The sequence below is a fragment of the Ylistrum balloti genome, unplaced genomic scaffold (genome assembly GCF_031769215.1).
Source record: "Ylistrum balloti isolate Yb309-2 unplaced genomic scaffold, AGI_CSIRO_Ybal_v1 Utg369830, whole genome shotgun sequence".
NCBI lineage: Eukaryota > Metazoa > Mollusca > Bivalvia > Pectinida > Pectinidae > Ylistrum > Ylistrum balloti.
Window position 1 is genome coordinate 1809017 of NW_026781993.1, and position 16138 is coordinate 1825154.

The following is a 16138-nucleotide window of genomic DNA, read 5'->3' on the forward strand; positions in this document are numbered from 1 at the left end:
CTTTGTTGTAGTTAAGATATGTAGGTATAAAGAAGCGATTCTGTCCACAAATTGTTGTCAATAGACATCATAGGCATCTTGGCCATTGCTGACTATCAGTTTGATCATTTGAATCAGGGTTATTAATTCAAATTATGAAATAAGGATGAACCTACTAATCTGTTTTTTTGACAAATTGGAAAACCCTTTCAAAACTGTATGAATATCGGCAGGTCTGTCTCAATTTATAAATACAGTGGAACCAGCATAATATCATGTTATATTTTTCAGGGGAAAATGTGATAATAAGTGGAATGTGACATAAACAGTTGACACATTTTTCAGGATGTCTAAACCTGGAAGTTAATTTTCAGATGCACCAAACTGACTTGTTTCTTACAGAAATTGTTTAAAGACAATAAATTTTGAATATTCTATGAAAAATCCTTTGATACAAAAATAGGCCAAAAGAGTGTTGATTTAATGAAATAACTGAATGGCAATCATAATTATCATGAATGATAATGACAATTAATTCAGTTTAAATTTTGCTTAATTCTAACTTGAAGTTAGAATTGGTTATTTAAGCATTTTAAGCATTGTATCAGAAATGTGTTTTCAAGATGGCGACATTCGTAATGACAACATTGACATGCCGCGGTTTGGTATTTCATGGGTCATTGTAAAAAGAAACAAAACAAACACAATTTTTTGTAAATTACTGTTCATGGTTGATTATTTTCTTAAATGTTTTTACAAAATAATCTCTTTTTTTTGTTTTGAAATTGATCCCAGAATGCTTACTAAGACTTATTTTCGTGAAGTTTTGGCAGCTTGTTGGAAAACTCCCAACATTGGTTGCATCATGACAAGTTCCAAGTGACAAGGTCTTAAATCCCATTTAAACACTTGGAATGCACCAGCCAATTACAAAAACAAACGTACTTCCTTCAACCAAGCTGTACCAGTGTCTTTTGTTACCAGTGACTAATTTTCTAAATATTGTACATGTGTTTTTAGTGTCAGTGTCTAATTTACATTATTTTCACCATAAAGATTGCTGGGCAAATATTGAACTGACACATTTAAATTAAGAAAGAATGGCAATATTGTAAGATTGATTCCTGCTTTAAAATGGCAAAAAATAGATATTCCAATTCTTCCATAAAATGACAAAATCTGTACATAGTGAACTTACCTATAACACTATAACATATATGATTTATTTTTAATTGTTGTATTGCAGTACATATACAGTGCAACTTCTCCAAACCAATCCTTCTCATAACCAATCAAGACCCAAGACCAGCAGACTGTGAAATCGACAACAGTTATAATCTTTGTTCACAATAACTACCCTGATCAGGAGAGTTATAAGAAACATATTGTAAAATTGACTCTGACACGTACACCTGTCCGGGTTAGGCTTTGTTCACAATAAGTATCCTGATCGCGAGGGCTATAATAAATATAATGTAAAAGTTACCTACAATGACAAATTGAAACCATATCAAAAGAGTGAGGGAGAAAGAAAATAAGAACCGATGCAGAGTCAGAAATTATCAGCAGTAAATATATAGGTTGTGATCCAGTGAATAGGGATTATCAGTTCGACAAGAAATTCACTGAAGGGAGGAATATCTCTGCAATACCTCTCTAGAAATAGTGAAGTTTTGATAAAGAATTTGTGAGAAAAACAGTAAGAAATACCTATACTGTTTACAGAAGGAGTGATCTACACATCTCCATTAGACAAACAGTAAGAAATACCTATACTGTTTACAGAAGGAGTGATCTACACATCTCCATTAGACAAACAGTAAGAAATACCTATACTGTTTACAGAAGGAGTGATCTACACATCTCCGTTAGACAAACAGTAAGAAATACCTATACTGTTTACAGAAGGAGTGATCTACACATCTCCATTAGACAAACAGTAAGAAATACCTATACTGTTTACAGAAGGAGTGATCTACACATCTCCATTAGACAATACTTCTACCCAGAACCTCTCTTTATTCCTCATCACACTCAAGGAAGACGTTTCTTACCTGAAACTCGAAGAATCCTGTACGAATGGCCTCCTTATACATCATCTTCTCGTAGTGGACATTTGTCTCCTCAATAGCTTTATTCATGTCACTGTCAAATACACATCGCATTGTTTTACATACCAAATTCACTGATAATTCTACACAGATAAGCTATCTTCATAAAGAGAAAACCATGGGACAGAACAATATACCCCCGTTCCATACCAAAATGTATATAACTATATATAGATGTAGAAATAAAACGACAATTAAGTCAAAATACTTCTGAGAAAACATATTTTCATGTCATTAAGATCAAAGTTACAATACAAAACTAAGAGAATCTATAGACAAGAACAAAAAGATGATCCTAATTATTTGTTTAAAATGAGTTTGATTTTGGACCAAAGCGCAAAAATAAGATTTGTCCAGGACAATCATCTAAGGATCACTTCATGCACGTTTTATATCACTATCAACCCCTAATAATGTTTCAGACCAAACTTTGGTGAAATAAGCCCAGGAATTAAGAAAGAGTACCATTTTGAAGCAAAATATTGTCTTAATTCCAAATTTGGGGCCCCATCCATGTGTCCCTTGAGGTCAAATCAAGTTTCTGAATTAAAGAAATCCCCCCCTACTAACTAAGACTTAGTTCCTGGTTACTGTACAGACCTGTTATCTAATACTTAATTTCTGGTTACCCTAAAGACCCATATAGTTGAGTCCTGGCTAATTAACATACCTGATGAAGACTCTATCACTGCGAGTGTAATCAGCTCCTGAACGGAAACTTCCCTTTTCAGCCAGAATTTCTTTGACCCACTCCATAAAGGTGTAGAGGCGCAGCAGACCAGCCTCAGCCATCACCTCCATAAAGTTAGCATCTTCAATGGTATCCCCTGCTCCGGCCAGGGCCAAACGCATTCCTGTGGAATAAAATATCAAAACCGTCAATACAGGCTACATGGCCAGGGCCAAACACATCCCTGTGTATAAAATATCAGGACCATCATATGACAACGTGGCCAGGGCCAAACACATCCCTGTGTATAAAATATCAGGACCATCATATGACAACATGGCCAGGGCCAAACACATCCCTGTGTATAAAATATCAGGACCATCATATGACAACATGGCCAGGGCCAAACACATCCCTGTGTATAAAATATCAGGACCATCATATGACAACGTGGCCAGGGCCAAACACATCCCTGTGTATAAAATATCAGGACCATCATATGACAACATGGCCAGGGCCTAACACATCCCTGTGTATAAAATATCAGGACCATCATATGACAACATGGCCAGGGCCTAACACATCCCTGTGTATAAAATATCAGGACCATCATATGACAACGTGGCCAGGGCCAAACGCATTCCTGTGTATAGAATATCAGGACATCATATGACAACATGGCCAGGGCCAAACACATCCCTGTGTATAAAATATCAGGACCATCATATGACAACATGGCCAGGGCCTAACACATCCCTGTGTATAAAATATCAGGACCATCATATGACAACGTGGCCAGGGCCTAACGCATTCCTGTGTATAGAATATCAGGACATCATATGACAACATGGCCAGGGCCAAACACATTCCCATGTAATACAAGAGATCCCAGAGGGCCCTTGGCGCCCACCATTGTTTGGTCTTTATTTGTTCTTTGAAAGTTGGACATTTTGTTTTTCTAATCATTCCAAAACTCAAACGGGCACAACTTTGGACCATGAGGAACTTATACATGAAATTTGAGAAAGGTTGATGCTGTAGTTTTCGAGAAATAGCAATAACAAAGTTCATTGAAACAATAGGCCCAAGGTCACCAGAGTCACAATGGTTCTTGTAACATGTCATAGAAATGATTTTGTTAACTATATTGTACATGTAATACAAATATAAATTGTGTATACATTGACTGCTGTGACATGCTAAGTCTTCTAACAAAGTTTGAATTAAAAGAGATTTCACTCAAGATTTGAATTTTCCAATATAAAATCTTCCATCCAGGAACAGTAGAACATCTTTGAAATTCAATTTGACCCACTTTTGGCCCTGCCCAACAGCCCCTAGGGGTCAATCAAGGTCAATATGTGCATCAAACAGCCAGCTTATACTAATAAAAAATCAATTCTAACCAAGTTTGAACTATTTCTATACTATAAAATACAGTAAATCATACCCCTCCCCTGTGGGAAATGTGAGACCCTGGGGCCATGAAATTTACAATGGCCTTTCCATCCATGAAGAGTACTCTTGATGCACGACACACACCACACGATGCACAACGGTGGACAAAAGGGGATCATAATAAAAAGGATAGGCAACAACAGCAATGGGACAGTCAACCACAGAAATATGTCTGGTAACAACTGAAACAGGGCAGGCAACAACAGCAAAAGGAAAGGCAAAAACAGAACAAGCAACAACAGAAATGGGACAGGCAACAACAGAAACGGGACATGTAACTACAGCAACCAGACAAGTAACTACAGAGAAATGGGACAAACAACAACAGAAAAAGGATAGGCAACAACAGAAACAGGGCAGGCAAAAAGAGCAACAGAACAAGCAACAACAGAAATGTTTAATTATTTTTTCTCAATGTATTAGAAAAACAAGCAATCAAATCAGTGCTCCAGATAACCTTTTGACATGTGGGGTTTTCACTCCTACCTTTATGAATTGAGGGGTTTTTTCACCCCTGCCTTCATCAAGTGTATGGGTTTTTCCATATTAGGGTAACACTGAATTTGTAAACATTTTTGACAGCGCCATATTTGCTATGCGACTGGTTTATAATCACGATCAAGAAAGCGCTTGTTACGAGTTTCGTTTACTTGATAAGTGTCTGTTTGACTTAGATTATTGAGTTTTCTAATTAATATTGAGCCGGACATTGACGCAGAGTCCGGATTTCGCACGGGTTAATGACGCAAATCTTATTTTTTTCCTAGCGTGAAATTAGAAATATTGTGCGTGAAAACGCATTCACGCAGGCTATCTGGAGCACTGCAAATACATGTTAGTATGACCTGATGTGAAATTTATGATTCGTGATCAGTGTTTCACTGTAGGTAATGCCAACTGATAGAAGTATGTATAATCTCCTTATATTAAGCTCCAATAAAACTCACCATCAGCTGAGAACTTCTTCAATGCATCACTCAGTGTCAGAAAGTTTCCTGTAGATTTGGACATCTGAAACAAATCCACAACCATTACACCATCTTTATCCTGCAACCTGCACCGACATTGTCAGGATACACCTGACAAGTATATCTGATTCGGCTACGCTTTGTTAACCACTTTGTCATAGATGTGCGAGAGTGGTCAAATCAGTTCAGTACATTGTCATTAATCTTGTGCACTTATTTTCTACAATCTCTACCATCTCATCACACTATTTCAACCTTAGTGTACACAGGATTATAGTACATACAAACAAGCCTGTTGATTCCTTACTATCTCAGACACTACGTTCATCAGTGCTGATCGTAGTCATGGAAATGTCACATTTAAATTTTCCACTAGTTGTGTTATATAGACCCTGGACCATTTATGTTCCCAATCACATGCAAATGAAACAATTAAAGGTCGGGCAAACACAAACAACTATAATGGTCGGGCAAACATAAGCGACTATAAATGGTCGGGCAAACACAAACAACTATAAATGCAAATGCAAAAGTCCACAATAAATGGAAAAATAAACACTGAATGGTCAATGATAAAAACAAAATATGACGAGAGACCTAGTGGCCTTGACGGTCCCCTGAGATAAGCAATATTGAATATGAAGGTTAAAGGGTAGTTATCAAATGTCATGAAACAGAATTGTGACACTGAATGTAGTATGCACAATACATTACTACCAAATGAAATTCCTCTAAGGAGACATTTAAAGGTTTCAACAAATCTGACCCCTGTGATTTTGAATATCACTCAAGGTAAATTTCTTTTTGCAAAGTTGATTGGGCTTCATCCTGGGAAAATACCAGCCAAATACCATGCCTCTAGGCCTTTCAGATCAGCCATAAGAATTTGTGTGTGTAATTATTCCTTGTTAGCCCTTGTATGCTTAATGGTTCCTCATTAAACCTTGTATGCTTAATGGTTCCTCATTAAACCTTGTATGCTTAATGGTATCTTGTTAAAACTTGTGTGTGAAATAATGCCTTGTTGATATTATGTATAATTATGCCTTGTTAAAACTTGTGTGTGTTATGATGCATTGTTAAAACTTGAGTGTAATGATGCCTTGTCTAAACTTCTGTGTAATGGTACATTGTTAAATTGTGTGTGAAATGATTCATTCATTAAAAATTGTGTGTAATAAAGTCTAGTTAAAACTTGTGAAAGCAATGATGCCCTGTTAAAACGTGTTTGTGTAATGATTCATTGTTAAAACTTGCATGCAATGATGCCTCATTAAAACTTGTGTCTAATGATGCGTTGTTGACACTTCTGTGTAATAGTAAATTTTTAAACCGTGTGTGTAATGATTCACTGTTTTGAAACTTGTGTGTAATAAAGCTTACTGAAAAATGATGCCTTGTTAAAACTTGTGTGTGTTCCTTGTTAACATTTGAGTGTAATGATGCCTTGTTAAAACCTGTGAGTGTAATGATGCCTTGTTAACACTTGAGTGTAATGATGCCTTGTTAAAACCTGTGTATGTAATGATGCCTTATTAACACTTGTGTGCAATGATGCCTTGTCAAAACTTGTGTGTGTAATGATGCCTTATCAACACTTGTGTGTAATAATGCCTTGTTAACACTTGTGTGTAACGATGCCTTGTTAACACTTGTGTGTAATGATGCCTTGTTAACACTTGCGTGTGAAATGATGCCTTGTTAACACTTGTGTGTGTAATGATGCCTTATCAACACTTGTGTGTAATGAAGCCTTGTTAACACTTGTGTGTGTAATGATGCCTTGTTAACACTTGTGTGTGTAATGAAGCCTTGTTAACACTTGTGTGTTATAATGCCTTGTTAACACTTGCGTGTGTTATGATGCATTGTTAAAACTTGTGTGTAATGATGCCTTGTTAAAACTTGTGTGTAATGATGCCTTGTTAAATCTTGTTTGAGTATTGCCTTGTTAAAACTTGTGTGTGTTATGATGCCTTGTTAAAACTTGTGTGTAATGATGCCTTGTTAAAACATGTGTGTAATGATGTCTTGTTAAAACTTGTGTGTAATGATGCCTTGTTAAATCTTGTTTGAGTATTGCCTTGTTAAAACTTGTGTGTGTTATGATGCCTTGTTAAAACTTGTGTGTAATGATGCCTTGTTAAAACTTGTGTGTAATGATGCCTTGTTAAAACTTGTGTGTAATGATGCCTTGTTAAAACTTGTGTGTAATGATGCCTTGTTAACACTTGCGTGTGTAATGATGCCTTGTTAACACTTGTGTGTGTAATGATGCCTTATCAACACTTGTGTGTAATGAAGCCTTGTTAACACTTGTGTGTGTAATGATGCCTTGTTAACACTTGTGTGTGTAATGAAGCCTTGTTAACACTTGTGTGTTATAATGCCTTGTTAACACTTGCGTGTGTTATGATGCATTGTTAAAACTTGTGTGTAATGATGCCTTGTTAAAACTTGTGTGTAATGATGCCTTGTTAAAACTTGTGTGTAATGATGCCTTGTTAAAACTTGTGTGTAATGATGTCTTGTTAAAACTTGTGTGTAATGATGCCTTGTTAAATCTTGTTTGAGTATTGCCTTGTTAAAACTTGTGTGTGTTATGATGCCTTGTTAAAACTTGTGTGTAATGATGCCTTGTTAAAACTTGTGTGTAATGATGTCTTGTTAAAACTTGTGTGTAATGATGCCTTGTTAAATCTTGTTTGAGTATTGCCTTGTTAAAACTTGTGTGTGTTATGATGCCTTGTTAAAACTTGTGTGTAATGATGCCTTGTTAAAACTTGTGTGTAATGATGCCTTGTTAAAACTTGTGTGTAATGATGCCTTGTTAAAACTTGTGTGTAATGATGCCTTGTTAACACTAGCGTGTGTAATGATGCCTTGTTAACACTTGTGTGTGTAATGATGCCTTATCAACACTTGTGTGTAATGAAGCCTTGTTAACACTTGTGTGTGTAATGATGCCTTGTTAACACTTGTGTGTGTAATGAAGCCTTGTTAACACTTGTGTGTTATAATGCCTTGTTAACACTTGCGTGTGTTATGATGCATTGTTAAAACTTGTGTGTAATGATGCCTTGTTAAAACTTGTGTGTAATGATGCCTTGTTAAAACTTGTGTGTAATGATGCCTTGTTAAAACTTGTGTGTAATGATGCCTTGTTAAAACTTGTGTGTAATAGTACTTCATTCAAACCTGTGTGTAATGATCTTGTTATCTCTCTTCTTACCTTTTCTGCATTTAACAGCAGATGTCCATTGGCTCTGATTGCTTTCGGCCACTTGGATCTGATAATGTAAGGTTGATCATTAATAAATATAGTTACAGTATTAAAAATTAACACAACCTCAATAAAGCAATTACACATCATATTAAGACACTATATATTATGACTGTTTTTCCTGCAAAAAGCAAAGAAACAGACAAGAAAGTATTGTCAGTCCAGGTAACAATGGCTTGTGTCCTACTTGTGTACCACTAACAGGAAAGTGTTGTCAGCTTGTGTAACAAAGGCTTGTCTCCTACTTAACAGGAAAGTGTTGTCAGCCTGTGATTAAATGACCATTGGCCTACTTATCAGAAGAGTGTTGTCAGCCTGTGATTAAATGGCCATTGGCCTACTTATCAGAAGAGTGTTTTCAGTCTGTGATTAAATGGCCATTGGCCTACTTATCAGAAGAGTGTTTTCAGTCTGTGATTAAATGGCCATTGGCCTACTTATCAGAAGAGTGTTTTCAGTCTGTGATTAAATGGCCATTGGCCTACTTATCAGAAGAGTGTTGTCAGCCTGTGATTAAATGGCCATTGGCCTACTTATCAGAAGAGTGTTTTCAGTCTGTGATTAAATGGCTATTGGCCTACATAACAGGAAAGTGTTAAAGTGGTAAACTACTTTTTAGAGATAAACAGGGGGCTATGCAGCTGAATGTGAAAATACAGAATTTTTTTAACTTTCCACAAACCTAAGGAGCTATAGAAACCAACATATGGAATTTTATCATTTTTCCACCCCACTAAGTACCAGAGGAAACCTAAATATGAAGTTTAAGGACAATCAATCATGTACTTTCCAAGCTATTGCAATGACAAACTTTAATTCTTAAAATACAAGATGGCAATGGCCATTTTCTTGTTTTCAAAATGACTCTAAAATTAAATAGGAACAAAAGAAAACTTCAAATGAAATTCAAGAAAGATTAAGACAGTAATTTGAAAAAAAAATGTTATAACAGATCAGAAACACAAGGCAATGTGACCTACGGACATCATTAGAGCTGAGTTTATTACCAAGCATGAGCATATACTCAGTAAAATACCTCAATAACAGCATTAAAGACAGCCTAGTCATCATCTCTGTGTAATAGTGCTGTACCAACTTACGTATCATCAGGCCACATGGCACAGTGGTTATAGATGTAGTAGGTCAGGTGGTTAGGGACCAAGTCTTTGCCTGATACTCGTAGGTCAACTGGGTACCAGTAGTTGAACTCTGTTTTCATCCTGTCCAGTGTGGACAGTGGGATGTCTGTAGTGGGAACCTTGGCATTGCTGAAGAATATGTAATCCCATACTTCTGGCGTCAGCTGATCTGCTCTGGAAACAAAAGAAATATCCAACATATTTATAGTAATAATTATACAGTTTAACATCTTAGGATAAAATTGCTATGTAGTAAACACTTAATGACTGACTTACTTTTATAGTTAACGAAGACTTCTTAAGCCCTACTCTTAAAATATCTAAGCATTCCCAGTTGCTTGACAAGTATATATCTCAAGTGGTGTGTTCTCTCTATACAAACCTAACATTGATGGGACTCTCAGCACTGCCGTCGAACACGCCTCCCTGCAGTAGATGTGCTACAGTGTAGTAAGCCATGTAGATGGTAGAGTCTGACAGAGCTTCAATTACATACTTTGTATCCCACGGTAGTTTTGTCCCTAACAAAGAAACAAAAGGCAAATAATTACTAGAATTCTGTTGGGAGATGAGAAGGGATTGATGTACAAAACATGATGAATGATCTCTTTTCTAGCCTGGTGCAATAAACATCTCTTTTCTCATCTGGTTCAATAAACATTTCCTTTGTCTCAGCTGACCTATCAAAATCTTGGCTCAGGACTACCTCTGGACTTATTTTAGGATCATTTCAATGACTTGACAAGTTTAAAATGAGATAGAGTTTTATGTATGACAGATGGTTATGCTAACCCATCAAACAGTATAATACTTGCAATGAAAACAAGAGAATGGAGTTATGATCTTTATACAAATGGTTAATGTTTGGGTGTACCGTGAATTCTTACCTAAACCAAAACTTCTGGAGCAGGCATGTTCATGTAGCCAGTCTAAAGTGGCAATAAAGTTCCTGCGAACTTCGTCAGCATAGGTATCAATATTTTCTAAACATTTCAGGGCTTGTTCTTTCCATTTCTCTTCGCCATAGTCCAAGTACCTGGCAAATCAATGCAATTATTTCATAATCATCACCAATCCATTAATGTACAAAAGAAACAGGCAAGTGTCATCATTTTGAAGATTTAAATATCAAAATTTCATCTCCTTTATAATGGAAGCCTTTTGGTTGATATTGGTTTTATACTGATAGTGTTGAATGGCTGGGAACTAAACCCACAAGAGATAGCACCACAATTTCTTGTCCTGCTAAAATATCCCCTCAGTAGTTCAAGAGCTTAAGTGGTAAAATTAGATAAGTACAGCAACCATAACTGACGAGACATTAGGCCTCTTCATTAAACAAGTTGACTTACCATTGGTCACAGTTAGCCACCACACATTCATCATTGGACCGTGACACCACCAACTTCTCCGGCTCCATGTACTTTACAGCATCCCCCTGGTATAACATAGAAATACATTACCATACAAACAAAGACTACTCATACTGCTGTTACTGTAGAATAAATGGACCAAAGGTGGTTATAACAGAGTGTCTCGATAGGTCGGGTGATCAGATTAGTTATATGGAGGGATAAGTAGTGGTGAACAGGTATTAGTAGTAAGGAGGGATTTGTGGAGTAGTGGGAGTAGTGGTTTGGAGGAATTAGTACAAGGGATTTCTGAATTTCAGTGGATGGTACTGAGGTGGTGAGAGTAGTGGTGAACAGGTATTAGAGGTAAGGTGGAATTCATGGAGTGGTGGAATTATTGGTAAGGTGGTATTAGTGGTGAGATGGGATTAGTGGTATGGGGGGATTAGTAGTGAGGTGGGATTAGTGGTATGGAGAGATTAGTAGTGAGGTGGGATTAGTGGTATGGAGGGATTAGTAGTGAGGTGGGATTAGTCAATTAGTGGTATGGAGGGATTAGTAATGAGGTGGCATTAGTGGGGTGTTTGGATTAGTGATGAGATGGGATTAGTAGCATACAGGGATTAGTAGTGAGGTGGGATTAGTGGTATGGAGGGATTAGTAATAAGGTGGCATTAGTGGTATGGGGGATTAGTAGAGAGGTAGTATCAGTGATGAGGTAGGATTAGTAGTGAGGTGGGATTAGTGGTATGGAGGGATTAGTAATAAGGTGGCATTAGTGGTATGGGGGATTAGTAGAGAGGTAGTATCAGTGGTGAGGTAGGATTAGTAGTGAGGTGGGATTAGTGGTATCAGTGGTGAGATGGTATTAGTGGTATCAGTGGTGAGGGGGATTAGTGGTATCAGTGGTGAGGTGGGATTAGTGGTATCAGTGGTGAGGAGGGATTAGTGGTATCAGTGGTGAGGTGGGATTAGTGGTATCATTGGTGAGGTGGTATTAGTGGTATCAGTGGTGAGGTGGGATTACCTGTATGGTGATATTAGTAGTTAGGTGGAATAAGTGGTGAGGGGGGATTTGTGTGGAGGTGGTATTAGTGGTATTAAAGGATAAGTGGGATTTGGTGTGATTGGATAAGTAGTAGGGGGGATTATCATATCAATTACTGGAAATTGCAGATGAAATTTGTATACTTACACTTTTAATCATCTTTTCTTGTATGACTTTCTTGACCTCCTCAACTTTCTGTCCTTGGTAGCCTTCCACAATCATAACCTGTATAGAAATTAACCTTAACATACAGAAATGTTATATAGCAAACATCTAGGTAACCAATAATTCAATATAAACATACCATATTAATTGATATTACTCTTCTATAAAATGTTATAGAGCAACCACCAATGTTATCAAAAATTAAATATAAACATACCATATTAATTGATATTACACTTCTATAAAATGTTATAGAGCAACCATCTAGGTAACCAATAATTCAATATTAACATACCATATTAATTAATATGACTCTTTTATAAAATGTTCTATAAAGAGATTATTTGCTCTTACTTCATACTCTGAAGATATGAATTTGTCCAAACGATAGTGAAAGTTGTTGTAAATACTTTCAGGTGGAATAATTGTTATCTAATGTTTAAACACATCAATGCTTGGCATGCTATGAAACATACACACTTACATAAGTAATTAAAAGGTAAAACTTTGGACTTCCTTCTACTCAGACACCTTACAGATTTGTCAGAATGTCAATGTGACTAATTTGATATCCTACAGCCATTACATCATTAGCCAATATGATCACCTTTTCATCGTTTGGATTTCCCTATCAGTTTCAAAATAGGTAAAGGTAGGGTAAGGAACCAAGTATAACCTATATAGGGTAAGGAACCAAGTATAACCTATATAGGGTAAGGAACCAAGTATAACCTATATAGGGTAAGGAACCAAGTATAACCTATATAGGGTAAGGAACCAAGTATAACCTATATAGGGTAAGGAACCAAGTATAACCTATATAGGGTAAGGAACCAAGTATAACCTATATATGAAATTTTAAAAAGATCAATCAAATTCTCCTCAAGAGATTAATTGTCTGTGTACACACTTGTATGACAGTATAAGATTCAAAGCAGACAGAATGATTCTCCTACTTATTTCATGATCTGGAGCAAATAGAAACTCCAGCACTTTCTGATAGCTGGTGCTTAACGAATCAACAATGATGTAATTGATGTGTGATGGACAATGAATAGAAGGCATTTGATATGAAGCATTATTGATATACAACAAAAGCACAGCATGTCTTAAAGACACTAACTTATTGGTTCAGTTCATGGATTTCTGTAACAAGCAATGAAATCACAGTAACTTACTCCATCATAAAATCCTTTTTTGTAGACAGTTTTCTTGGCCTCCAGAAGTTTGTCTTTATCATTCTGGCTCAAAATCTTAAACTCTTCACAGGCTCGTACAGCGCACAGATTTCCATAATCTGGTATGTCAATGATCGGTACCTAGGGAATAATAATTAACATTAGTTACAAAAGTAACTTACAATGTTGACTACAGTAACTAACACTGGTGACAAAAGAAACTAACACTGCTGACTACAGTAACCGACACTGCTGACTACAGTAAGTAACACTGCTGACTACAGTAACTAACACTGCTGACAATTTACTGACACTGCTGACTACAGTAACTAACACCGCAGACTACGGTAACTAACACTGCTGACAATTAAATAACACTGCTGACAATTTACTGACACTGTTAACTACAGTAACTAACACTGTTGACTACAGTAACTAACACTGCTGACTACAGTAACTAACATTGCTGACAATTAACTAACACTGCTGACTACAGTAACTAACATTGCTGACAATTAACTAACACTGCTGACAATTAACTAACACTGTTGACTACAGTAACTAACACTGCGGACTACAGTAACTAACACTGCTGACTAGGGTAAATAACACTGCTGACTACAGTAACTAACACTGCTGACTACGGTAAATAACACTGCTGACTACAGTAACTAACACTGCTGACTACGATAAATAACACTGCTGACTACAGTAACTAACACTGCTGACAATTAACTAACACTGCTGACAATTAACTAACACTGCTGACTACAGTAACTAACACCGCTGACTACAGTAACTAACACTGTTGACTACGGTAAATAACACTGCTGACTACAGTAACTAACACTGCTGACTAGGGTAAATAAAACTGCTGACTACAGTAACTAACACTGCTGACTACGGTAACTAACACTGCTGACTACAGTAACTAACACTGCTGACTACAGTAACTAACACTGCTGACAATTAACTAACACTGCTGACTACAGTAACTAACACTGCTGACAATTAACTAACACTGCTGACTACAGTAACTAACACTGCTGACTACAGTAACTAACACTGCTGACTACAGTAACTAACACTGCTGACTACAGTAACTAACACTGCTGACAATTAACTAACACTGCTGACTACAGTAACTAACACTGCTGACTACAGTAACTAACACTGCTGACTACAGTAACTAACACTGCTGACTACAGTAACTAACACTGCTGACTACAGTAACTGACACTGCTGACTACAGTAACTAACACTGCTGACTACAGTAACTAACACTGCTGACTACAGTAACTAACACTGCTGACTACAGTAACTAACACTGCTGACTACAGTAACTAACACTGCTGACTACAGTAACTGACACTGCTGACTACAGTAACTAACACTGCTGACAATTAACTAACACTGCTGACTACAGTAACTAACACTGGTGACTACAGTAACTAACACTGGTGACAAAAGAAACTAACACTGCTGACTACAGTAACTAACACTGCTGACTACAGTAACTAACACTGCTGACTACAGTAACTAACACTGCTGACAATTAACTAACACTGCTGACTACAGTAACTAACACTGCTGACAATTAACTAACACTGCTGACTACAGTAACTAACACTGCTGACAATTAACTAACACTGCTGACTACAGTAACTAACACTGCTGACAATTAACTAACACTGCTGACTACAGTAACTAACACTGCTGACTACAGTAACTAACACTGCTGACTACAGTAACTAACACTGCTGACAATTAACTAACACTGCTGACAATTAACTAACACTGCTGACTACAGTAACTAACACTGCTGACTACAGTAACTAACACTGCTGACAATTAACTAACACTGCTGACAATTAACTAACACTGCTGACTACAGTAACTAACACTGCTGACAATTAACTAACACTGCTGACTACAGTAACTAACACTGCTGACTACAGTAACTAACACTGCTGACAATTAACTAACACTGCTGACTACAGTAACTAACACTGCTGACTACAGTAACTATCACTGTCTACAGTAACTAACACTGCTGACTAAAGTAACTAACACTGCTGACTACAGTAACTAACACTGCTGACAATTAACTAACACTGCTGACTACAGTAACTAACACTGCTGACTACAGTAACTAACACTGCTGACAATTAACTAACACTGCTGACTACAGTAACTAACACTGCTGACTACAGTAACTAACACTGCTGACTACAGTAACTAACACTGCTGACAATTAACTAACACTGCTGACTACAGTAACTAACACTGCTGACAATTAACTAACACTGCTGACTACAGTAACTAACACTGCTGACAATTAACTAACACTGCTGACTACAGTAACTAACACTGCTGACAATTAACTAACACTGCTGACTACAGTAACTAACACTGCTGACAATTAACTAACACTGCTGACTACAGTAACTAACACTGCTGACTTCAGTAACTTACACTGCTGACTACAGTAACTAACACTGCTGACAATTAACTAACACTGCTGACTACAGTAACTAACACTGCTGACAATTAACTAACACTGCTGACTACAGTAACTTACACTGCTGACTACAGTAACTAACACTGCTGACTTCAGTAACTTACACTGCTGACTACAGTAACTAACACTGCTGACTACAGTAACTAACACTGCTGACTACAGTAACTAAACTAACAGTATCAAATAGCAGCGATATGAATGAAGCACTTACCGGTTCAAAAGGTAGAACCATTTCATCTTTGATTCCATATTTTTCTCTTAGAGGC

At 36.9% G+C, this 16138-nt stretch overlaps 1 protein-coding gene across 1 annotated transcript in view; it reads right to left on the reverse strand.

Moving 5' to 3' along the window:
* LOC132545122 (leucine--tRNA ligase, cytoplasmic-like) overlaps positions 1-16138 on the reverse strand; it is a 39690-nt gene that overhangs the window by 9176 nt on the left and 14376 nt on the right. The window contains exons 13-23 of the mRNA XM_060208793.1: positions 16084-16137; positions 13352-13492; positions 12156-12233; positions 10961-11046; positions 10496-10644; positions 9991-10129; positions 9570-9782; positions 8419-8476; positions 5166-5229; positions 2761-2944; positions 2034-2124 (exon numbers count right to left, since the gene is read on the reverse strand). Coding sequence (XP_060064776.1) covers positions 2034-2124; positions 2761-2944; positions 5166-5229; positions 8419-8476; positions 9570-9782; positions 9991-10129; positions 10496-10644; positions 10961-11046; positions 12156-12233; positions 13352-13492; positions 16084-16137 — 1257 coding nt within the window. The remainder of the gene's footprint in view (positions 1-2033; positions 2125-2760; positions 2945-5165; positions 5230-8418; positions 8477-9569; positions 9783-9990; positions 10130-10495; positions 10645-10960; positions 11047-12155; positions 12234-13351; positions 13493-16083; position 16138) is intronic.